This window comes from Ranitomeya variabilis, chromosome 3, assembly GCF_051348905.1.
Source record: "Ranitomeya variabilis isolate aRanVar5 chromosome 3, aRanVar5.hap1, whole genome shotgun sequence".
Classification (NCBI taxonomy): Eukaryota; Metazoa; Chordata; class Amphibia; order Anura; family Dendrobatidae; genus Ranitomeya; species Ranitomeya variabilis.
Genome location: NC_135234.1, coordinates 362695025 through 362720939, shown reverse-complemented (window position 1 = coordinate 362720939; position 25915 = coordinate 362695025). Strand labels below are relative to the sequence as shown.

Here is a 25915-nt window from a genome sequence, read left to right as displayed (position 1 = left end):
TGTCTAATGAAATCAATTATTAAACCTTATATAAGTCAGTTCAGATATGGTGAGCAAGATGGCGTCTGTGTCTTTGAAACTGTCTTGAAGATTCTTGAAATGGTCTTGGAAGGAATCTTTGGAATGCAGGAGTGAAGAAACTGAATACCCCATATTTGGAAATGAAGCTTGGAATGAACCAATCAGAGTGACACTAACTATTCTGAAGTTGTGCGACCTCCCCCATTTTCTGTTCTTTTAGTATGTTCCTTTGTTAAGAATAAACCAGTTGTTGTGAGTAAGCCATCACTGAGAGAGGAGTGTGTGTATCGTCTTTGTGAATTTGATACATTCTGGGCCTCTAAGCTAGCACTCAGCTTATATTTGGTCAGGTACAAGCAATCATATAGATCTCCCTTTAAGAGATCACCCTCACAAGTGTAATTGCCTTAGGTTCTTGTCATCCCATACGGGTGAGGTGCTTGTCTGGTCTGACATTTTAGCGTGTCTCACATGGAAACGTGCACGGTTGGTGGAAGGAATTAATAAGGCACGCATTATAGTTAATTGGGAGGTGTCTCTTTTTTTGTGATGCTCAGTGGGGTGATGGTACCAGACCGTGAGTTGGAAGCCCCTTCTTGGGAGTTTTTGAGGTCAGCCTTATCCAGAGTCATGTACCATCCATTAAATTTGCGGCTTTTATTAAATTTATATTTTTAATGGACTATGGGGCTTGCCCAAATAAATACACTAAGTTCTACTTGTGGGAAATTCTCTTTGGCTATCATTTGTATTAAGCTTTTGTCTACTGTTTTACATACACATGATTATATCTGCATATATAGTTCTAAAGTTGCTTTCATACCACTGTTAACACTGTTCAGTGTGCATTCTGATGAATTGCAGCAGTGTATAGTGCATCCAGTTTGTTCTGAATCATTACACAGGTGATGGTAGCAATGTGGATCACACTTAGACTCATAAGCAGAACTGTTGTGACGTAACATCTGGAATATCAAGAAGAAAAAAGTTCTTATCATTTGTAATAAAGTGACTGTATCCCACCGTCAACTATCAATGGATGTCAGACAGAGATGATAGAATTCAAATAATAGCCCTATCAGTAGTTTTCTAAATACAATGCTTCCGATCTTTTTAAAATGTAAAAAAATGAGGATTATAATAATAATAATAAGAAGAAAATGAATGAGAATTATTAGGAATGTGTACATTAGTCATTTACATTCAACAACTAGCACTGGCAGCATAAAAACAACTGTGTTGCACAAAGCTAAGGAAAATAATGAAAATGAATAACAATTATGTTTTAGTTATAGTGGCATTATGTATGGAGCACTCAGACAATGTACTTGTCTCTATTTTATAATTTTATATAAGAACATAGCCGGGTAAAGTGTCACTGGATGCGCTGCTGATAATAGAATTCCACAAAGACTAGGTTTTCGTCTTGATGAAGAGGTCCTGTGTTGACCTCGAAACGTATTGACTTTGTAAACCTGTTAAAATAAAGTATCTAAGGTAAACATTCGTGGAATTCTATTATCAGCAGCGCATCCAGTGACACTTCACCAGGATATGTTCTTTCTCTAAGTCCTTTGGTCTAGTGTCTTGAAGCAGCTGATCTATGCATTTGTTACATGTTGCCTTGTTGCAACACCACCAGGTGAGCATATCTATGTTGGTTTATGTGTTGTTTTAACATTTAAAGCCCTCTTGCGCGCTCTTCCTTTTCCCAGTTTACCTTACTACTATTTTATATAAGCACAGAATTCCCCTTTTAAGGGACTATTTAAAATAAAAAGTAAATGACTTTTTTTTCTGGAGATAGCACACTCCCGTTAACTTGAATAGTCTGACTGCAATAACACACACAGTCTGTTGCAATTTCAACAAGAGCGCAAACATATTTTTCAAATAACCCCTTCAATATACTTTTATAACATTAGCAAAATCTTTCTGTTCCTTTCTGTAAAATGTGAAACTCTAAGCCACTCCTGACTCCCACAAATTAACAGTTCTTCATTTTTGCACATGAGAGGGGTTATCGGGGACATTACCACAAATGAAACACAACATGAGATGAGGGTGGAGAAAACCAATGCTGCTGTTAAAAAAGAAATATTAACCCAACAAAATCAGAATGTATACAAGTGACTTCAATATGCTATAAAAACAAAAAATAAAAAAACAAACAAACTCAAAAAATAAGAACTGGGCAAATATTAGAGAAACTTAAGAAAAAAAGCAGTGTGCAAAAAAAATATATCAAACTAAATTAGAAATGACACGTAATATCTCTGTAAATATTTAAGCCAATTGTACGGAGATTTAAAATCCAATATGCCTCCCTAGACAGTAAAAAGATAATGAAAGTCTCCACCCCTTTTACGTTTCTGCAGTTTCTCAATGGCAAACACTGGAAAGAATGCAGTACTATGTGCATGATAATTAAGTGCTTGGCTGCATTTGAAACATGACGACCTGTAGTGCAGTCTTTCATTCAAATGGTTCAGAAAGCGTTTTTTGAGGTCTAGTGTTGTATCCCACATAGAAAATGTTGCAATCAGATCACTTGATGGCATAAACTACATGATCAGAAAATTATTTAGGGTGCTTTGGCATTGCATTCCGGCACCTGCTTGGTGGTCCCGTTGGGGCTTACGTCTGAACCCCGCAAAATGAGATTTGGACATATGCGCCAATGGTGCCGTAGACTGTAATGGTGTCAGCAGAGCAAATGTGCACTCTGACGATGATGCATCATTTTCAAGCGTCTATGCCTATTGAAGATAGTCACTCAGATATACAAGTGCTTCTCACTAAATTAGAATATCATCAAAAAGTTAATTTATTTCAGTTCTTCAATGCAAAAAGTGAAACTCGTATATTACACCATGTTCCCAATTATTATGCAAATTACATTTTTCTCAGATTTTCCTAAATGGTTGGTGCAAATGACAGTCAGTCTAATAAAAGTCATCACCCGTTAGAGTATAAATCGAATTTTATTGAAGAAACCTCCCAATGATAACAGTATAATCTCCAAAATGAATAAAAACTCAAAATGCACTGTTCCAAATTATTAGGCACAGTAGAATTTCTAAACATTTGATAACTGAAAATGCTCATTTGTGGAATTTGCAGCATTAGGAGGTCACATTCACTGAACAAAAAAGCTATTTAAAGGGCCACTGTCACCCCCTCCAGCCGTTATAAACTAAAAGAGCCACCTTGTGCAGCAGTAATGCTGCAGTCTAACAAGGTGGCTCTTTTAGTTTTTGATTCAGTTAATCCCTCAATAAAGCGTTTTAAAGTTTGCCACAAAAACCTGATAATGTACCTGGAGGCGGTCCGAAGCCTCCTCTATGAATCTCCCAACTGCCGTCACTCTTCTCTTCAGGGGCGATGGTCGCCACCCCCTGAGCGCTGTTTCTTCTTAAATCCGGCGCCTGCGCTGTGCGTGCCTGCCTGGGGCCTGCGCAGTGTTCATTGTCAAGTCACAGCTCAGATGCAGGGTGCCTGACTGCGCCTGTGCGGGCAGTGTGGCCACCCTGTTGCTGAATCCCCGCCCCGCACTGTTATTCATTATGCACAGTGCGGGGCTGGGGTTCCTGGGCATGCGCACTATGCTGTTCAGACACTCCCCCGGTCCCCCGCCTTCCAGCGTTGCCGTAATATACAGGTTTCCTTGCCAGCGTTTGGAATGAAGCAGCCGCAAATAACAACGCTGGAAGGCGGGGGAGCGTCTGAGCTGGGGGAGCGTCTGAACAGCACAGTGCGCATGCCCAGGAACCCCAGCCCTGCACTGTGCATAATGAATAACACAGTGCGGGGCGGGGATTCAGCAATAGGGTGGCCGCACTGCCGGCACAGGCGCAGTCAGGCACCCTGCATCTGAGCTGTGACTTGACAATGAAGACTGCGCCTGCCCCCGGCAGGCACACACAGCGCAGGTGCCGGATTTAAGAAGAAACAGCGCTCAGGGGGCGGCGACCATCGCCCCTGAAGAGAAGAGTGATGGCAGTTGGGAGATTCATAGAGGAGGCTTCGGACCGCCTCCAGGTACATTATCAGGTTTTTGTGGCAAACTTTAAAACGCTTTATTGAGGGATTAACTGAATCAAAAACTAAAAGAGCTGGAGGGGGTGACAGTGGCCCTTTAACTCCAAAACACCCTAACAGGCCAAGTTACATGTTAACATAGGAACCCTTCTTTGATATCACCTTCACAATTCTTGCATCCATTGAACTTGTGAGTTTTTGGAGAGTTTCTGCTTTTATTTCTTTGCATGAAGTCAGAATAGCCTCCCAGAGCTGCTGTTTTGATGTGAACTGCCTCCCACCCTCATAGATCTTTTGCTTGATGATACGCCAAAGGTTCTCTATAGGGTAGAGGTCAGGGGAAGATGGTGGCTACATCATGAGTTTATCTCCTTTTATGCCCATAGCAGCCAATGACTCAGAGGTATTCTTTGAAGCATGAGATGGTGCATTGTCACTCATGAAGATGATTTTGCTCCTGAAGGAATGTTTCTGCTTTTTATACCATGGAAGAAAGTTGTCAGTCAAAAATTCTATATACTTTGCTGAGGTCATTTTCACACCTTCAGGAACCTTAAAGGGCCCAACCAGCTGTTTCCCCATGATTCTGGATCAAAACATGACTCCACCTTCTTGCTGACGTCGCAGCCTTGTTGGGACATGGTGGCCATCCACCAACCATCCACTACTCCATCCATCTGGGCCATCCAGGGTTGCTCGACACTTATCAGTAAACAAGACTGTTTGAAAATTAGTCTTCATGTATGTCTGGGCCCACTGCAACCGTTTCTGCTTGTGAATACTGTTTAGGGGTGGCCGAATAATAGGTTTATACACCACAGCAAGCCTTTGAAGGATCCTACACCTTGAGGTTCGAGGGACTCCAGAGGCACCAGCAGCTTCAAATAACTGTTTGCTGCTTTGTAATGGTATTTTGGCAGCTGCTCTCTTAATCCAATTAATTTGTCTGGCAGAAACCTTCCTCATTATGCCTTTATCTGCATGAACTCTGTCTGTTTCAGTCACAAATCTCTTCACAGTATGATGATCACTCTTAAGTTTTCGTGAAATATCTAATGTTTTCATACCGTGTCCAAGGCATTACACTATTTAACGCTTTTCAGCAGCAGAGAGATCCTTTTTATTTCCCATATTGCTTGAAACTTGTGGCCTGCTTAATAATGTGAAACATCATTTTTAATTAGTCTTTCTTTAATTAGTATCACCTGGAAAACTAATTATCACATGTGTTTAAGATTGATTTCAGTGATCCATTGAGCACTGAGACACTACCATCCACGAGTTTATTTGAAAAACAAAACAATTAAATCTTTGACACTTAAATCCAATTTGCATAATAACTTGGAACACAGTGTATATAGAGTCATTACAAACAGAATGATCTACTTCACATTTTTATTTCTGTTAATGTTGATGATTATGGCTTACAGCCAATAAAAACTCAAAACTCATTATCTGAGTAAATTAGAATAATTAACATAAAACACCTGCAAAGGCTTCCTAAGCGTTGAAATAGGTCCCTTAGGCTAGTTTCACACTAGCGTTTGGCAGGGCTGCAGATGGTAGCCTTCTTCCTTCGTTAAGCAGGGTATCTGGATGTATGCGGATGGCTCCGCATGCGTCATTTTGACGCTGTGCTGATCTGCGTTGAACGCAACCCTGCATACCCAATGTTAAAGATAGGGTACGTAGGACACATGCAGACGTAGACGGAGCTGAAGGAAGAGGTGCGGCGGTGGGCGGGGCTTAACGGAGGAAGAAGGCTGCCATCCGCAGCCCTGCCGAACGCTAGTGTGAAACTAGCCTTAGACTGCTGACTTGACAGATGTCGAGAAGGCAGTCATTGACACACTCCACAAGGAGGGTAAGCCACAAAAGGTCATTGCTAAAGAAGCTGGTTGTTCACAGAGTGTTGTATCCAAGCATATTAATGGAAAGTTGAGTGGAAGGAAAAAGTGTGGTAGAAAAAGGTGCACAAGCAACCAGGATAACCGCAGCCCTGAAATGATTGTTAAGAAAAGGCCATTCAAAAATTTGGGGAGTGGACTGATGCTGGAGTCATTGCTTCAAGAGACATCACACACAGGCATATCCAGGACATGGGCTAAAAGTGTCGCATTCCTTGTTTCAAGCCCCTCATGACCAATAGACAACGCCAGAAGCATCTTACCTGGGCCAAGGAGAAAAAGAACTGGACTGTTGCTGAGTGGTCCAAGGTGTTGTTTTCAGATGAAAGTAAAATTTTCATTTCATTTGGAAATCAAGGTCCCAGAGTCTGGAGGAAGAGTGGAGAGGCCACAATCCAAGCTGCTGGAGGTCTAATGTGAAGTTTCCACAGTCAGTGATGGTTTGGGAAGCAAAGTCATCTCCTGGTATAGGTCCACTGTCTTTTATCAAGACCAAAGTCAGCGCAGCCATCTACCAGGAAGTTTTAGAGAAGCGTCATGCTTCCCTCTGTCAACAAGCCTTTTTGAGATGGAAATTTCATTCTCTAGCAGGACTTGGCACCTGTCCACACTGCCAAAAGTACCAATACCTGGTTTGAAAACAACAGTATCACTGTGCTTGATTGTCCAGTAAACTCGCCTGACCTTAACCCCATAGAGAATCTATGGGGTATTGTCAAGAGGAAGATGAGAGACACCAGACCCAACAATGCAGACGAGCTAAAGGCTGCTATGAAAGCAACCTGGGCTTCCATAACACCTCAGCAGTGCCGCAGGCTGGTTGCCTCCATGCCACATCGCCTTGATGCAGTAATTGATGCAAAAGGAGCCCCGACCAAGTATTGAGTGCATTTACTGAACATACATTTCAGTAGGCCAACATTTTGGATTTTAAAATCATTTTTCAAGCTGGTGTTATATAATATTCTAATTTACTGAGATAATGCATTTGGGGTTTTCATTGGCTATAAGTCATAACCATCAATATAAAGAGAAATAAACACTTGAAATAGATCACTCTGTTTGTAATGACTCTATATACTATATGAGTTTCACTTTTTGTATTGAAGAACTGAAATTCATTAACTTTTTGATGATATTCTTATTTAGTGAGAAGCACTAGTGTCCACCTCCAGTAGGCCTATACGCCCAAAAATTATGCATGTCAAAATGCACGTTCACTCTGCTGGCACCATTATAGTCTGTAGTCTCATTGGCACATATGTAAGGTGCACAGGGCAGTAGTCATGGGTGAGGGGCTGCTGTGTTACCACACCCTGACACCCCACATTAAATAGTGTCCCGTTTCTCTTGTGCTCTGAGTTAATTGTAAAAAAGTCACATTGTGGACAGAAGTCTCACAGTTTTTGGGTCCTGGAACAGCCGCACAGTTGACAGGAGACAATCTGTCCTTTTCAAACAGTTTAACTTTACAGAGCAGTCTCAGTTCAATTGTTGTAACAGCACATTATAATGTCATATCTACAGTATTTTCAGACTGAGCCAACCTTCTCCGCGCTGGCATCTCTGCCCCCTGGTATACTCCACTGGACTCTGTAACTCCCGTGAATTTCATCCTGGCAAGAGAAGAAAGCATGCTCCTCCATGCCAAGCTTGAGCAGTAGGCTCCGGACATCCTGGGAAGGTCCACTAAAGTTTATAAAGTTATGACCGTTCTCATGCTGCCCACATCGTCCATATTCTATCTTGACCTCTGGCCTTGAACTTCTGCTTTCTACACTTTTATCTAATCTCATCATCTCAAGCAGGAAGTGTTCCCCTTTTTAACTACCTTTGCCCCTCCCATGTTAGAGCTGTTCCCAAACACTTTAACCATTCCTATACTTTACCTATTGTAAGATGGCCGCCGGATGAGTCCTTGAGGGGAGATATGCGTCATCGTGGCTATTAGTTGTGTTGATGTGAGCTTGGAAGCATGCTTCAGCACATATAGCAGCAGTTTATGAAGTTTGAATAAACTTACCTGGACATTGCAGCAATACCACTTCCTGTGCCTACCTGGACTGCAGCTGAGTTAGTACAAACATCTCTTATTAAGGGAGAAATACATGACCGTCCCAGTCATACTCTTACACATATGCCTGTATCCCGTTTTGTGGTGGGGTTCGGATGTAAGCCCCGATGGGGAATGCACATCTTACATGGATTCTTATTTAGCAACTACCTGCCTGTAAGTTAAAATAAGTAAAGTCCCAGATAACCTCTTTAACTACATTACTAGTGTAGTACATAGCAGTAGCAAGATTCACTTTCAGAAGATATAGTGTAGGAAATGTATTGCAAGGTCACTTGTCATTCAAATACATGTTTTTCACCAAAAAAACCCTTGAAAAGTAATTGGAGAAAAATGAAAACATCTAAAATTCTTCTTATAGTTATACATATCTGATGAGAACATATCTATATGTGAATCTTATCGTTCATCAAACAAGATAGTGTATGTGTTGACCACAAACGAGATTGTACACATTAGGGAATAATTTGTCGAGGGAAAGTCATGAGGCCCTATATTCACAAGACAGTCAGCCGACTTCTCTAATGTGTTTTAGGCTGTAGTAGTATGTGTATTGAAAGGATTTTTGTTGACAATTGGAAAGTTTACGGTCTTTGTAACTCCTTCACGACGGGGCCAATTTCAATTTTTATGTTTTCGTTTTTCCTGCCTCTCTTCCCAGAGCCATAACTTTTTTATTTTATTGCCCACATAGAAATATGCAAGCTGTTTTTTGCGAGACGAGTTGTACGTTTCAATGACACAATTCATTTTTATCACAAAGAGTAGTACTAGAAAACGGGAAAAAATTCCAAGTGGGGAAAAAAATTGAAAAAACCCCGCAATTCTGACATTGTTTTGGGGATTTTTTTTAAGGGGTACATTTTGTTGTAAATATAACCTCGCAGTATGATTCTTCTAATCAGTACGATTACAGTGACTGCAAACATGTCCAGTTTTTTTTTATTATTTTAGTGGGGGGAAAAAAGTCAGAAGTTTGCAAAAAAAAATGTTTTGAGTTGGGTCACCATTTTCTGAGACTTGTAACACTTTTATTTTTCTGTTGATAGAGCTGTGTGAGGGCGAGACAACGTTTTCATGGATACCATTTTGGAAAATATGTGACATTTTGATCGCTTGTTACAGCATTTTTTGTGGAATTGCAGCAAGAAAAAAACCATAATTTTGGAGTTTTTGATTTTTTTTTCCTTGCGGTGTTTACCGAACAGGTTATTTTTATATTTTGATAGATTTGACTTTTCTGAATGCGTCGATACCACTTATCATTTTTTTAGTTATTTTCTTTTTAATAGGTGAAAAGGGTGTGATTTTAATTTTTATGTTTATTTTTTAAAACATTTTGGGTGTTTTAGCAGTATTTGTTAGTCGCCTTGGAGACTTGAAGCTGTGATCGTCTGATCGGTTATGCTATATACAGCCATGCTTTAGCATTGTTTCTTATAGCAAAAATGATGGTGTCCTTCAAAGCCCAGCCACAGGTAGCGTTTCAAAGGAGCTCCGTAATAATAAGTATGGGCGTCTTTAGCAGACCCTTGGCAGTCATAGTAATTCAACGGCGACTCGCGGTCACGTCACAGGCGAGACGATGGGGGCAGAGTTTGACAGCGCCATTTAACAGGTTAACAATGTTAGAGGCAGGTCCTGTCTGTAACAGGCAGCCATGACCTGCCGTGTATACTCTATACGCCCGCTTCCGAGTTGCGCCGTACTTATACAGTGCATGTCGTGAAGGAGGTAAATACTTGAAATGAAAAATAGCTAAAATAGATACAATAAAATATGAAATGAAATGTGTAGTGTTCCCTGGTTGTCAATGAGTCCTCTGGGCCTATTAGCACAGAATGTTCTCTATGGCTTTCTCAGACATGTTGGTTTCCTTATTGCATCTAGCTTATTATCTAGCGGATTACAATCTTTGCCATGCTTCAGGAAGATGCCGCACAACCTTAATATATCATCTTCACTGTATAGCGTCCTTTAGGTGCAGATGTCTGTGCAAATAATCAATGGCTGTTGGATTTTCAATATTTGACCTTTTTTCCCCTAAGCTTTTAAAAAATTAGGTCACTTACCGCGCAGTAAGTAGGGCATGTTGAATTGGCATCATTTCCAGATAGCGATCCATTTTTGTAGCAGTTCTCTCCAATGCAGTTATACAAGAGACAGGGTACTGCCTATGGTACATTGATAGATAAGATATGTTAGCAAGCAGGCCCGGATTGATAATCTGCCCCACCGGGCATTTTCCTGCTGGGCTGCGATGTATCCATTAATAGTGGTCCGCGGGCCAGCGGCGCCCACTCATCCGGCCGCCCGCCCACCGCGCTGATGTTGGCACATTAGGACATTAGTTGTGGGTGGACAGAGCGCGCTCTGCTCTCTCGCCCCTGTAACAGAGGCTGCAGCAGTTGGTCGAGCTCTGCAGGACAAGGATGTATCAGGGGCAGCCGAAAATCCTACCTGCGGTGTGTTCTCTGCTGCTTTTTGCTTGTATTTCAGTCAGGGTCTGGGTGAGTGTTCCCAGCCCAGAAACAAGTTTCAATTAAAATATTTTATGATTCCCTGACCTTTTTCCTTCCCTGGTCCAGAACTGACTGCCGGCTGCCTACTGGGACTGGGGCTTATGAGTTATCATAATTATATTTTCTTCTTCTTAAAGTGGCCAGTCCTCCAGCCAGTTCTGCACCAGGAGCTCATTTGTGGAATAGAAGCTATGGTTTCTAGGGAATGATTTGCGTCTCCGCAAGATAAACTTCACCGGTACAATGTACTGGACACATGTGGAATCACCTGCGTTCAAAAGCCGGACGGAGTGGACATGTGCTGTATCCAAAGCGCTGCCAATTACTGACCATGTGCACATACCCGTAAAGGGGTTGTCCAAGCTTATCCCAAAGTCTGTACTCTGCATTCTATATGACTACACAAGCTGTAAGGATTCTTCAGCACCGGCAGGAGCCGGCGGTCACGTGACTGTAAATATGGAGGATGTATGCTTACAGCCATATTCTGACTAGCCTGCATAACCTCCCTCAATATACTTGTATTGAACGAGGCCAGATGTGTCTCAGAATGTCACCTAATATATGCATATCACATATGGCCACTTGGTCTCAGCACCGGAAAATCATCAAGTCTGCAGTCACATAGAGTGACAAACTGTGATAAATGTGGACAACCCCTTTAAGAACATTTGTATCACAATAATATTTCAGTTTAAACAGGCTTCTGATCACAAGTGAAAAGGATCATCCTAAAGGACGACTAATCGCAGTCATCTAGTCCATGTAAGCAGAACCTAAGTTAAAGGTGTTGTGCAGTCAGGGAATACTGATGACCCCTCCACAGGATAAGTAATCATTATGCTGGGTGCAGAAATAGATGTTTTTCTGTAGCAATAAGCCGCTCCATTCAGCGTGTTACCCTCTGTCAGCTGGTGATTGGTGGGGTGCTAGGTGTAGGATCCCCACGGATCACATATTGATGACTTATCCTGTGGAAAGGTCATTAGCATTTCCTGACTGGACAATTACTTTACTTTTTTTCTTTATGTGTTCATAACATGTAAGGCATTTTTCACCCAGTGCAAATGTTTAGTCACCACTGCTGAATACGAACAGAGTGTAATGTTTGGATTCGGCTGTTCTAGGGGGTCTAGCAATTGTCACGTGACTGTAAGTATGCTTTTTGCCAAACAGATTCTCATCCGTTTCTCTTAAAGGGGTTATCCAGTCTAAATCCACAAGTCTGCATTAACGCTATGTGTCACAAGCAAATATATTGCAAGTGCGAATGTGGCCTGGTGTATGTATATCGCCTACTCGCGGTCACGTGACCGACTGACCGCCATTCCCAGCTCTGACACCAAAGAATCCCCACAGCATGCAGTGTGTACGATGTGAGGATTCACAAGTCTGCGGTCACATAGAGTGACACAGAGTAAATGCTGACTTGGGCATTAGACCAGACAACCTTTTTCAGAGAAATGGATATTAATCTGGTAAAAAGCATACTTATGGTCACGTGACAACTGCTTGAGCCACCTAATAAAGCCAAATCTGAACATTGCACTCTGTTAGTATTCAGCACTGGTGACTAAACATTATCACTGGGTAGAAACCCCCTTTAATAAGGTGGGAAGATGGGATGAGTCTATAAACTATAATTATCATAATAATATGACCTGACCTTAGGTCCTCCTGCAGCCAGGGGCATACATAGAAGTCATGGGGCTCACAGCACATAGGAGCAGTCACAGAAGGCTGTATCTCCCAGGACTTATAGGCAGGGAGAGGGACATGTATTGTAGCACTTACAAAGTCATTTTCCCCTATTGAACCCCCTTAGTGTTCTCACCCACTATGATAACCCACTAATGGCCACCATAAAGTATGATACCAACATATTTTTCCCACAAACACATGATACCCTCACAGTGAATTCCTGCACAGTACTGGCCTCTGCATACACTGAATGATTCCCATTCAGTGCCCACACACAGTGATGACCCCACAGTTCCCAAACATATACACACACATTAAGATATCCAGTGACGCAAACACTGTATGATAGCCCCTACTGTTCCCCAACCCAGTATAATGGCACCCAAAGTAATCCCCTCCACATACAGTCTTGTGGTCCCTACAGCCCCAAAAAAAGATTTGCATGTGGGCTGCTTTGGTTTGTGTGCCTGATTTTCAGTCCCAGTCTGGCCCTGTTAGCAAGTGCTATAAAAGCAGAATACGGAACACTTTTCTATATCTTTGCAGTTAACAACGTATTTCTGAAAATGGGTATTTTTCATGCGTTTCTATGATTTAGTAAATTCCCTATATGGAAAAATGAGAGTACATACAATTCTTTGGCTGGCAGACTCAATGTCCTCCATGAATAGCTATATGAATGATATGCTCATTTGTGGTTATTTTTTAGATTTTGGTGTACAGCAATAGTCGGCTACCTTTCTTACCTTGAGGGCCTGCTCACACTTGCGATGAAATCGAACGAGCGCAATTCGATATAAAATCGGATTGTGCTTGGCCCAATGTTACTCTATAGGGAAGCTTATATCTGAGATTATTTTCTCATGTCGATTCGACATGAGAAAACAATTGATTGCATCTTATCGCACCGATATAAGTTATGGGTGCGTGTGAAACATCGCACTGCATTCGCTTTTCACCCGCATTCAGTGCAACTCCAGAAATGGAGGAGATGGAGAAATTACTTTCTCTGTCTCCTGCGCATCCGTGCTCCAATTCTCTGATGCGAGAGGATCGGAGTACAGTGCACTGACACTTGGATCATGCTCGCAGCAGAGCTGGGGCCAAATGTCACTCTCATCGGATGTGATATGCTAATGTGACTCTGGCCTGAAAGCCACATTCAACTTTGAGAGATGACATCCAGCCACATCCAGCGCCGCCCTCCCCTCCCTAGTAGTGACATTCACACCCCACCATTAACAGTATGATTACAGCCAAAGCTTCTTGACAGAAAGCACACCGAGATCTTGTGCTGCACTCTCATATAGGTTGTATAACTACATCCAAGGGTTCCCATTTTACCCTCATTCGGTATTCTAGTATCAAGCACATCCTCCACACTATTACATTAAGCTTCAAACTCCCCTCTAACTAACAATATCATCCTATCTCCAGATTACAATATTTATGACCTCCTACCACCCCTTTGCAAAAACATTGACTTGAAGAAGTATTCATACCCTGCAAAATTTTAATTTTTTCCACAAATTTAAATTTATTTTATTGGTATTTTATGTGACATACCAGCACAAAGTACCAAGCATTTGTGAAGTGTAAAGAAAAGATACATGTGTAACGTTATTGCCAGGGACAATGGCCACCTACCCTGTCCCTTGTACTAGGGGAACCCTAGGCTATGCCTGTCCCCCAGATTACTCATGATGGTGAGGAGGAGACGCCGGGGTCTCCTACCTTGCTATGCTCCTATAATAACACTTATCTGTTCCCTCCCGCATCCAGAGAGGTAGGAGACAGTAGTGTATAGGATAACACAAACCAGACAGACAGGGATAAAAGAAAACTACAATGATACAAAAACACTCACCTGAACAACTGAGGAAGGAATAGGTGGGGGAAAAAACAAAATCAGAAGAGGATTAGGAGGAATCACCCAAACCAAATCCAAGCAGAAATCTTCTGAATTCAACTCCTGTCACCTGCTACAAACTCTGAACACTCCAACAACTCCGAACCAGAAAGTGGTAAAACTATCACTGGCTGTCATGAGTTTGCCACAACAGAGAGGAGCAAGAAGACCGCCGTTCTAGTTCTTGTACTCCTGCACTGAATAGAATGACTTGTCTCTCATATTAAACGGTGTAGATTTTTCAGCAGTGCAGAGGCTAAAAACTGTTCAGCTTGGATTCTCTGAAGCCTCCCTGCTTGGAGGATCTCAACTGTGCAGTGTCAGCCACTCACCTCGCCTATATATTCTCCCCTCTGGCAATCTAGATTACCAGTGTTAAGTCTTGTACTGCTTGGTGAAGAAGTGGAGGATTTGGTGTTCGGTAGAGGTGTTTCGGAGAGTTGCTCTGTTACTGTTGCTAGGTGTTTCAACTGTGTGCAATTTCCCCTTTTCTCCTATTTAGTTTCCCTACCTTTTCTACCCAGTATCTCACTGTCATGGGTGTGTTAGGTGTTATGGATATCCTTCTCTCTCTAGGACCCAATAGTTACCTCCACCGTCTGCTGTTAATCACACACCTGTGCTGAAGGTTTAAATACATTCAATTGCTGCACCATGGTGTGGGTGTTAGCTCATACTTGCCTTAATTGTTGCAAGTTCTAGAAGTCGGTTAGTGTCTTTCCCTGAGGACCCTTGGAGGATTGTAACATCTTGGTTGTCTTCTCAAGCTAAGATTTTTCCCCCATCCATCTTCCCTCTGACTTTAGTTTTAGTGGGGACTGACTAGTGCACACCCCATCCCCTTCCTATGTAGGGCCTATCGATAGGGTCAGGCAGGGATTAGGTTCCTGCTTGGCGATAGGTTCAGAACCTATATAGGGACGTTTAGGGCAGACAGGGTGATTTTAGATCTGCCTAGGAGTCTCCACTCCCCTCTTCCCTAGTGTTTGGGCTCCCCCTTCCCATCGTTGTGCACTTACTTATTCTTCACCCAGCGTGACACTCCCTCTGTTGCCTATAAGTGCATATTTGTATCATTGCTATATTAATTTATCCCTCTACATCCTTCCTTGTTTGTCTGGTTTGTGTATATGTATACACTATTCTTCTCCACTTCCCTGAGTGGGGAGGGGTCAGGTAAGGGCTGATTCAAGAGTACCAAAAGGTATGTGGCCCCAGTATATTCACCATCAGAAGTAACCTGTGGAGCAGGGATAGCTAGGGAGCCCCTGGCCCCGTGTTATCAGACAACAGAATCGTGACAGTAACACTGGCCCATACTATTTTTTTTATCCATTATGGATCCTTTTACTACTCTGGCTAGGCAACTTCAGCCGCTCAGTCTAGAGGTGGCAGATCTTCACTCTGCTTTACAGCACCTGAACACGTCCAGTTTAGGGACTACGACTTTTTACCGGGCTTACTACTTGGCTTCCAATTATTGGGCTACCCTAACACAGTTGAATACCAGTGTACACTCACAGTTTTGCAGATTAGAAGAAAGTCTGGTAACTGCTGCTTGGCCCTGATGTAGCTGAGCCGAGTTTGTTGTGTTGAGCTCTTCTTAATTGATCTGTGTTCTTCTGGATCCTGGAAAGTCTCATTCCCACTTTCAATGTTGAGCGATTAGGCCGGCCTCACACTAGCGAGTTTTACGGACGTATGAGCGCATAAACTACGTCCGTAAAATACGCATTACACACGGCCCAATGATTCTCTATGGCCCAGCTCCTATCTGCCGTATATTACGCATCCGTAATATACGGTCTTGTACGGCCGTAGAAAATCGCAGCATGCTGCGTTTGTCACCGTATTGCGCAAAAAAATCGCCAATGAAAGTCTATGTGGGCGAGAAAAATACGGATTCCACATGGACCATGCGTGTGACTTGCGAGAAATACGCAGCGGTGTTAGTGAAAAGCCTGTAAACCCTGGGTGCTGAATGGAAAGCAGGATGATCTGTACTTACCTTGAGTTGCGGTGAGGCGCCCTCTGCTGGATGTCCTCATGAACTGGAGCCTTGGAAAAGTTCCCATGCTCTAGTTCATATGAGGACATCCAGCAGAGGGCGCATCACCGCAACTCAAGGTAAGTACAGATCATCCTGCTTTCCATTCAGCACCCGGGGTTTACAGGCACGAGCGAGTGCTTTAGCACGCTCAGGAGGCTGCGCTCAGCACCAAGGTGGTATTTTTGACAGCTGTGCTGCATCTCATTAAGAAGGAAAGTCCCGCCTCCAAGACAGTTTGACGGTATAAGGGGCTAAATTTTATACGTGTTTCATTCAGCGTGTGCAAGGAACAAAATTAAAAGAGCAACCATTACTGCTGCACAAGGTGGCTCTTCTAGTTTGTAACACCTGAGGGGGGTTAAAGGTTACCTTTAAAATTGGTTCAATTAGGCTTCGGCCTACACTAGGCTCCTCCTGCTGTCCCTGGGCTCTAACATCACCAGTTGGTGCCCGGAAGTGCTGGCTGCACAGAGAAAACACTCGCCACTGTGTCAGTGGGGTTCAGCAACGCCAGCTGTTCCCCTGCTGTGTAGCCGGCAACGTGTCCAGCAAACGCCACGCAGACACAAAGCTGCCGCCAGTGCAGGCTTCGGCCTACACTCTGCTCCTCTGCTCCTCCTGCTGACCCTGGGCTCTAACACCGCCAGTTGGTGCCCGGAAGTGCTGGCTGCACAGAGAAAAACACCCACCAATGTGTCAGTGGGGTTCAGCAACGCCAGCTGTTCCCCTGCTGTGTAGCCGGCATTGTGTCCTGCAAACGCCACGCAGACACAACAGACCTAAAACTGCCTCCAGTGCAGGCTTCGGCCTACACTCTGCTCCCCCTGCTGACCCTTTGCTCCAACACCGCTAGTTGGGGCTCTAGGAAGACAAGCTTGAATAGGTCCCCATCCTGGTTCCAGTACCGTCAGCTGGTTCCGGGTAGAGCCTTTGGCTTAGGTGCCTCCTTCTGGGTATCCGAGTTCCACCAACGTCAGGTGGTCCTTGGTAGTGCTTTCAGGCACGGGTACCTCCTGCTTAGTAACCGGGTTCCAGTAACATCAGCTGGTCCTCGGTAGTTCCATTGGCTCTTGGACCTTCGGCTACCCATCCGGGTTCCAGTACCGTCAGCTGGTTCTTGGCAGTGTCTTTTGCTCTTGTACCTTCTGCTCCCCATCCTGGTTCCAGTACCATCAGCTGGTTCCGGGCAGAGCCTTTGGCTTAGGTGCCTCCTTCTGGGTATACGAGTTCCACCAACGTCAGGTGGTCCTTGGTAGTGCTTTCTGGCACGGGTACCTCCTGCTTAGTAACCGGGTTCCAGTAACGTCAGCTGGTCCTCGGTTGTTCCATTGGCTCTTGGACCTTCGGGTAGCCATCCCAGTTACAGTTCCATCAGCTGGTTCTCGGCATTTTCTCAGCCTTCTTGTACCTTCTGCTACATTTCCAAGTTCAAGACCCTAAAGACGACGACCCGGAAGACCACCCCTAAGATGACGACGACACCAGAGACGACAACCACTGAGATGACGACGACCCTGGAGACGATGACCCTGAAGACCACCCCAATGACAACGACCACGACGACCCCGGAGACGACGACCCTGGAGACGACGACATGGAAGACCGAGAAGCAGAAGAACAAGAGGCTGCAGAACAAAGTGCAGAAGACCATTAAGCATAACACTAAACATCAGAGCAAAAGATATTATCTAAATTATAAGCAGAAGAAGACTAAGCAGTGTATGGGGGTGAGTCCGTTCCTCCTCGTGGTGCCCCTGGATAAAGCCTGATGCTGCAGGCCAAACTGAACGCGGACAAATGTAACTCTTTTGTGACAGGCAGAACGGAAGGTGTAATCTTCAAACTTTTATAGATAACACCTACAGGAATGCCTGTCACAAATAAGAATATGATGAAGAAGTAGAATATGAAGAAGATAATAGTAGAAAAAAAAGAATATGAAGAATGTAACAAAAAAAAAAAATGGAAAAAGATGAAGAAGATGAATAAGGTGAAGAAGTTGATGTCAAAGATGCTGCTGCCGAGGATGATGAAGAAGAAAGTGTGGGAGAAGTAAAAAAAAAGGTGAAGGGCGTGAAAGTAGTGAAACATCAATATCTGACAAAATAAAAAAAATCTTAACATAGTCAATATCTTTGTAACTCCGAACGTCTTAAAAAAAATTAAATAAAATTCCTGCTATTCTATTTGATTGGGCTAAACCTCTATGCCTTTAACCCCTTCACCCCCAAGGGTGGTTTGCACGTTAATGACCGGGCCAATTTTTACAATTCTGACCACTGTCCCTTTATGAGGTTATAACTCTGGAACGCTTCAACGGATCTTGGCGATTCTGACATTGTTTTCTCGTGACATATTGTACTTCATGTTAGTGGTAAAATTTCTTCGATATAACTTGCGTTTATTTGTGAAAAAAACAAATATTTGGCGAAAATTTTGAAAAGTTCGCAATTTTCCAACTTTGAATTTTTATGCCCTTAAATCACAGACATATGTCACACAAAATACTTAATAAATAACATTTACCACATGTCTACTTTACATCAGCACAATTTTGGAACCAAAATTTTTTTTTGTGACGGAGTTATAAGGGTTAAAAGTTGACCAGCAATTTCTCATTTTTACAACACCATTTTTTTTTAGGGACCACATCTCATTTGAAGTCATTTTGACGGGTCTATATGATAGAAAATACCCAAGTGTGACACCATTCTAAAAACTGCACCCCTCAAGGTACTCAAAACCACTTTCAAGAAGTTTATTAACCCTTCAGGTGTTTCACAGGAATTTTTGGAATGTTTAAATAAAAATGAACATTTAACTTTTTTTCACACAAAATTTATTTCAGCTCCAATTTGTTTTATTTTACCAAGGGTAACAGGAGAAAATAGACCCCAAAAGTTGTTGTACAATTTGTCCTGAGTACGCTGATACCCCATATGTGGGGGTAAACCACAGTTTGGGCGCATGGCAGAGCTTGGAAGCAAAGGAGCGCCATTTGACTTTTCAATGCAAAATTGACTGGAATTGAGATGGGACGCCATGTTGCATTTGGAGAGCCCCTGATGTGCCTAAACATTGAAACCCCTAACAAGTGACACCATTTTGGAAAGTAGACCCCCTAAGGAACTTATCTAGATGTGTGGTGAGCACTTTGACCCAACAAGTGCTTTACAGAAGTTTATAATGCAGAGCCGTAAAAATAAAAAATCATATTTTTTCACAAAAATGATCTTTTCACCCCCAATTTTTTAATTTTCCCAAGGGTGAGAGAAGAAATTGGACCCCAAAAATTGTTGTGCAATTTGTCCTGAGTACGCTGATACCCCATATGTGGGTGTAAACCATTGTTTGGGCGCAGGGCAGAGCTCGGAAGGGAAGGAGCGCCATTTGACTTTTCAATGCAAAATTGACTGGAATTGAGATGGGACGCCATGTTGCATTTAGAGAGCCCTTGATGTGCCTAAACATTGAAACCCCTAACAAGTGACACCATTTTGGAAAGTAGACCCCCTAAGGAACTTATCTAGATGTGTGGTGAGCACTTTGACCCACCAAGTGCTTCACAGAAGTTTATAATGCAGAGCCGTAAAAATAAAAAATCATATTTTTTCACAAAAATGATCTTTTCACCCCCAATTTTTTATTTTCCCAAGGGTAAGAGAAGAAATTGGACCCCAAAAATTGTTGTGCAATTTGTCCTGAGTACACTGATACCCCATATGTGGGTGTAAACCATTGTTTGGGCGCAGGGCAGAGCTCAGAAGGGAAGGAGCGCCATTTGACTTTTCAATGCAAAATTGACTGGAATTGAGATGGGACGCCATGTTGCGTTTGGAGAGCCCCTAATGTGCCTAAACATTGAAACCCCCCACGAGTGACACCATTTTGGAAAGTAGACCCCTTAAGGAACTTATCTAGATGTGTGTTGAGCACTTTGACCCAACAAGTGCTTCACAGAAGTTTATAATGCAGAGCCGTAAAAATAAAAAATCATATTTTTTCACAAAAATGATCTTTTAACCCCCATTTTTTTATTTCCCCAAGGGTAAGAGAAGAAATTAGACCACAAAAGTTGTTGTGCAATTTGTCCTGAGTACGACGATACCCCATATGTGGGTGTAAACCATTGTTTGGGCACATAGCAGAGCTCAGAAGGGAAGAAGCGCTATTTTACTTTTCAATGCAAAATTGACTGGAATTAAGATGGGATGCCATGTTGCGTTTGGAGAGCCCCTGATGTGCCTAAACATTAAACCCCCCCACAAGTGACACCATTTTGGAAAGTAGACCCCCTAAGGAACTTATCTAGATGTGTTTTGAGAGCTTTGAACCCCCAAGTGTTTCACTACAGTTTATAACGCAGAGCCGTGAAAATAAAAATTATTTTTTTTTTTCACAAAAATGATTTTTTAGCCCCCAGTTTTGTATTTTCACAAGGGTATCAGGATAAATTGGACCTCAAAAGTTGTTGTCCAATTTGTCTGGAGTACGCTGATACCCCATTTGTGGGGGGGGACCACTGATTGGGCGCATGACAGAGCTCGGAAGGGAAGGAGCGCCATTTGGAATGCAGACTTAAATGGATTGGTCTGCAGGCGTCATGTTGCATTTGCAGAGCCCCTGATGTACCCAAACAGTACAAACCCCCCACAAGTGACCCCATATTGGAAACTAGACCCCCCAAGGAACTTATCTAGATGTGTTGTGAGAACTTTGAACCCCCAAGTGTTTCACTACAGTTTATAACGCAGAGCCGTGAAAATAATTTTTTTTTTTTTCACAAAAATGAAATTTAGCCCCCAGTTTTGTATTTTCACAAGGGTATCAGGATAAATTGGACCCTAAACGTTGTTGTCCAATTTGTCCTGAGTACGCTGATACCCCCTATGTGGGGGGGAACCACTGTTTGGGCGCATGACAGAGCTCGGAAGGGAAGGAGCGCCATTTGGAATGCAGACTTAAATGGATTGGTCTGCAGGCGTCACGTTGCATTTGCAGAGCCCCTGATGTACCCAAATAGTACAAACCCCCCACAAGTGACCCCATATTGGAAACTAGACCTCCCAAGGAACTTATCTAGATGTGTTGTGAGAACTTTGAACCCCCAAGTGTTTCACTACAGTTTACAACGCAGAGCCGTGAAAATAAAACATATTTTTTTTCCCACAAAAATGATTTTTAGCCCCCCAAATTTTTATTTTCCCAAGGATAACAAGAGAACTTGGACCCCAGAAGTTGTTGTTCAATTTGTCCCTAGTACGCTGATACCCCATATGTTGGGGTAAACCCCTTTTTGGACGCACGGGAGAGCTCGGAAGGGAAGGAGCACTGTTTTACTTTTTCAACGCAGAATTGGCTGGAATTGAGATTGGACGCCATGTCGCGTTTGGAGAGCCCCTGATGTGCCTGAACAGTGGAATCTCCCCAATTCTACCTGAAACCCTACCCCTAACCGTTTACTGAACATTTTCTGACAGTCATAAGTGCCACGTATATAAGTGCCACGTATATAAGTGCCACGTATTTAAGAGCCACGTATTTAAGTGCCACGTATTTAAGTGCCACGTATTTCAGTGCCACGTATTTCAGTGCCACGATATTTCAGTGCCACGATATTTCAGTGCCACGTATTTCAGTGCCACGTATTTCAGGCACTGAAAAATACGTGGCACGTAAATACTTCAGTGCCACGATATTTCAGTGCCACGATATTTCAGTGCCACGTATTTCAGTGCCACGTATTTCAGGCACTGAAAAATACGTGGCACGTAAATACGTGGCACGTAAATACGTGGCACTGAAATACGTGGCACTGAAATACGTGGCACTTAAATACGTGGCACTTAAATACGTGGCACTTAAATACGTGGCACTTAAATACGTGGCCACTGAAATATCGTGGCACTTATATACGCATATACGTATATAAACGTATATTTCAGTGCCACGTATTTCAGTGCCACGTATTTCAGGTTAGGGGTAGGGTTAGGGTTTTTTGTTTTTTTCTTGTTTTCTTGTGTTTTTCTATAAAAACGCATGCGTTTTACCGCGTTTACATGCATTTTTTCACACATGTGGTTTTTTTAAAAAACGCATGCAGATAAAAACGCAAGTGTGAAACCAGACTAAAAGACGCTTTTTATAGCAAAAATGTTTTTGCGTCTCCACATTTTGAGACCTATAATTTTTCCACATTTTGGTCCACAGAGTCATGTGAGGTTTTTTTTTTTTGCGGGACGAGTTGACGTTTTTATTGGTAACACTTTCGGACACGTGACCATTTTTTATCACTTTTTATTCCGATTTTTGTGAGGCAGAATAACCAAAAACCAGCTATTCATGAATTTCTTTTGGGAGAGGCGTTTATACCGTTCTGCGCTTGGTAAAATTGATAAAGCAGTTTTATTCTTCGGGTCAGTACGATTACAGCGATACCTCATTTATATCATTTTTTTATGTTTTGACGCTTTTATACGATAAAAACTATTTTATAGAAAAAATAATTATTTTGGCATCGCTTTATTCTGAGGACTATAACTTTTTTATTTTTTTGCTGATGATGCTGTATGGCGGCTCGTTTTTTGCGGGACAAGATGACGTTTTCAGCGGTAACATGGTTATTTATATCCGTCTTTTTGATCGCGTGTTATTCCACTTTTTGTTCGGCGGTATGGTAATAAAGCGTTGTTTTTTGCCTCGTTTTTTTTTTTTTTTTCTTACGGTGTTTACTGAAGGGGTTAACTAGTGGGCCAGTTTTATAGGTTGGGTCGTTACGGACGCGGCGATACTAAATATGTGTACTTTTATTGTTTTTGTTTGTTTTTTTTAGATAAAGAAATGTATTTATGGGAATAATATTTTTTTTTTTATTATTATTTATTTAGGATTTTTTTTTTTTTTTTTTACACATGTGGAAATTTTTTTTTTTACTTTTTTACTTTGTCCCAGGGGGGAAATCACAGATCGCAGATCTGATAGTGTGCACAGCACTCTATCAGATCCGCGATCATACTTTCATCGGAGCAGGCTGCAGCTTTCATCTGCAGCCTGCTCCGACCCGGAAGTGCTCCCTGCAGGACCCGGATACAGCCCCTCGGCCATTTTGGATCCGGGGCCTGCAGGGAGAAGACGTTCGGTACGAGGTGAGTACATCACCTTGTACCGATCGTCTCAGGGAAGTCCGCAGGGAGCCCCCTCCCTGCGCGATGCTTCCCTGTACCGCCGGTACACCGCGATCATGTTTGATCGCGGTGTGCCGGGGGTTAATGTGCCGGGGGCGGTCCGTGACCGCTCCTGGCACATAGTGCCGGATATCAGCTGCGATATGCAGCCGACACCCGGCCGCGATCGGCCGCGCTCCCCCCGTGAGCGCGGCCGATCGCGTATGACGTACTATCCCGTCGGCAGTCATGGGGGCCCACCCCACCTCGACGGGATAGTACGTCAAATGTCGGGAAGGGGTTAATGTCTCCGCCACCTCCTTAAAATACATCCTACATTATTCTTAGTTGTTTTCCTTCATGTAGAATGAACCTACAAGGAAAGAAAGGGTTTATTTTAATTCTGGTATTTTCGTCCCATTGACTTGCATTGGGATCGGGTATCGGTATCGGCGAGATCCGATATTTTGCCGATATCGGCCGATCCAATCCGATACCGATACTTTCCGATATCGGAAGGTATCGCTCAACACTACTCACTGAGTTTGAGCTAGTTTGCAAAGGAGAATGGGCAAAAATGTCAGCCTCTAGATGCAAAGCTGGTAGAGACATACTCCAAAAGACTTGCAGCAGTAATTGCAGCAAAAGGTGGTCCTACAAAGTATTGACTCAGGTGGGCTAAATACAAATGAATGTCACAATATTCAGATTAATATTTTTAAAATATGTAGAAAACCAAGTATCAATTTCTTTACAATTCACAAATACTTACTACTTTGTGTGCTTATATCACATAAAAATGAGGTATGAATACTTCTTGAAGCACTGTATATGCAGATCCAGATCTGCTCTTCTGGCCAGAGCTACTCAAACAGTCTCCATCTGAAGCCCTTCTTTTCACAGCCGCTTTGCTATATGTGGTGCTAATGCACTAAACTGGCAGACAGTCATAAGCAGCACTTTTTGGGCCCACGAACCATACGTGGTTTCCGAGCCAAAGGTTGAGGATCCCTGGTATACCACATTCCAGTCAATCAATATTATGACATATGTAATACAGGAAATACAAGCCACACTTTCCAACCTTCCTAAATTGAATCCTTGAATGTTACAAGAGTTGACAGGTTTAGCACAAACTGTCGTGAGTTGTCAGCCACTGACCATTCCTGACTAATGTATAGCCACCTTATGCCAATGTTTCAGCATAGAAAGAACATAATACCATTTTCTCCGAAAATAAGACAGGGTCTTATATTATTTTTTGCTCCAAAAGATGAGCTAGGGCTTATTTTCAGGAAATGTCTTATATTCCATGAACAACAATCCCCAAAAGAAAATGTATTAACATTTTTTTAGATAAAGTATAATTTATTGATCAATGCTAATTAAAATATAAATATATCAATTAGCCAGTAGATGGCACCACATAAACAAATAGGGAAAGGTATGAACATATAATTACCGTAGTAACCCTGAGTGGAGTATTCATCAAATGATAATGATAAGACCAGAAGGAATTTGTCCTAACATGTATATGACAAATAGATGTAGTATCATATTGGAAATTGTAGGTCTTATGATTTATTTGTTGTTGTGTGGCACCACCTACAGGCTAATTAATATATTTATACTTCATTTGCATTTTAAAATAAATTGCATTTTATCTAAATGTTGATAATCCATTTTGTGTTAGTACTATTACTGGTTCATTTGTGATTTTCTTATATGATCTGCTGTTTTCATGGTGCAGAACCATATATACCAGTCCTACAGTGCATTGGTGGGTACATACCGTAGTTATTATGGTTTAAATTGCCTACTTATATTTACAGTTATTATTCTCTATGCACTTGGATTGATTGCTAATAATGGTTTACCCCGAAAAGAATCGCACTCACCAGACACCTAACAATTACAGTAGAGTTGGCAAGTGGAGGGTCCTACTGTTTTCTGTATTCTTTCACTTTTTTAGCTGCCTGGGCACTTTCTTGTTGAACCACAACTAGGGCTTATTTTTGAATTAGGGCTTATATTTTCAGCATACTCCAGAAAGCCGGAAAAATCATACTAGGGCTTATTTTGGGGGCAGGTCTTTTTTAGGAAAACAATGTAATAATTATTACAACACATTTCTCACTTGTAATGTACACCATAGGACCTTTATTTTGTAATTATTCTAATGGAGTTAAGAATAGCCCCAATTTTTGAGGTTGAATTAAGAAGAGTACAGAAGCTTTCCAGCAGCTATATCTGAAGCTCTAACGGTTGTTGTACTTACTGTTAACATGGTATCAGTGGATTCCTGGTAGGGGAGATAAAGAAACATTACTGTTACCAGGAGTTCTGAAAGTCTAAAAAGACTATGATGATCTATTAAAATTATTACTCCATCTAGCACTTCTGCATGAGTAGTCATACTCAACCATGAAGTTCATTTAATCTAGACACTGGTTTGGATTCTAGCTCCTACAAACAGAATCATTATTACGTGTTTCCAATGTAACAGAAATTTATTTGTAACAGTATT

At 42.3% G+C, this 25915-nt stretch overlaps 1 protein-coding gene across 1 annotated transcript in view; it reads right to left on the bottom strand.

Annotated features, from left to right (window-relative positions):
* Positions 1 to 25915, bottom strand: part of LOC143818238 (uncharacterized) — a 208967-nt gene that overhangs the window by 45280 nt on the left and 137772 nt on the right. The window contains exons 5-7 of the mRNA XM_077299601.1: positions 25667 to 25690; positions 10116 to 10217; positions 845 to 986 (exon numbers count right to left, since the gene is read on the bottom strand). Of these exons, the coding sequence (XP_077155716.1) occupies positions 845 to 986; positions 10116 to 10217; positions 25667 to 25690 (268 nt within the window). The remainder of the gene's footprint in view (positions 1 to 844; positions 987 to 10115; positions 10218 to 25666; positions 25691 to 25915) is intronic.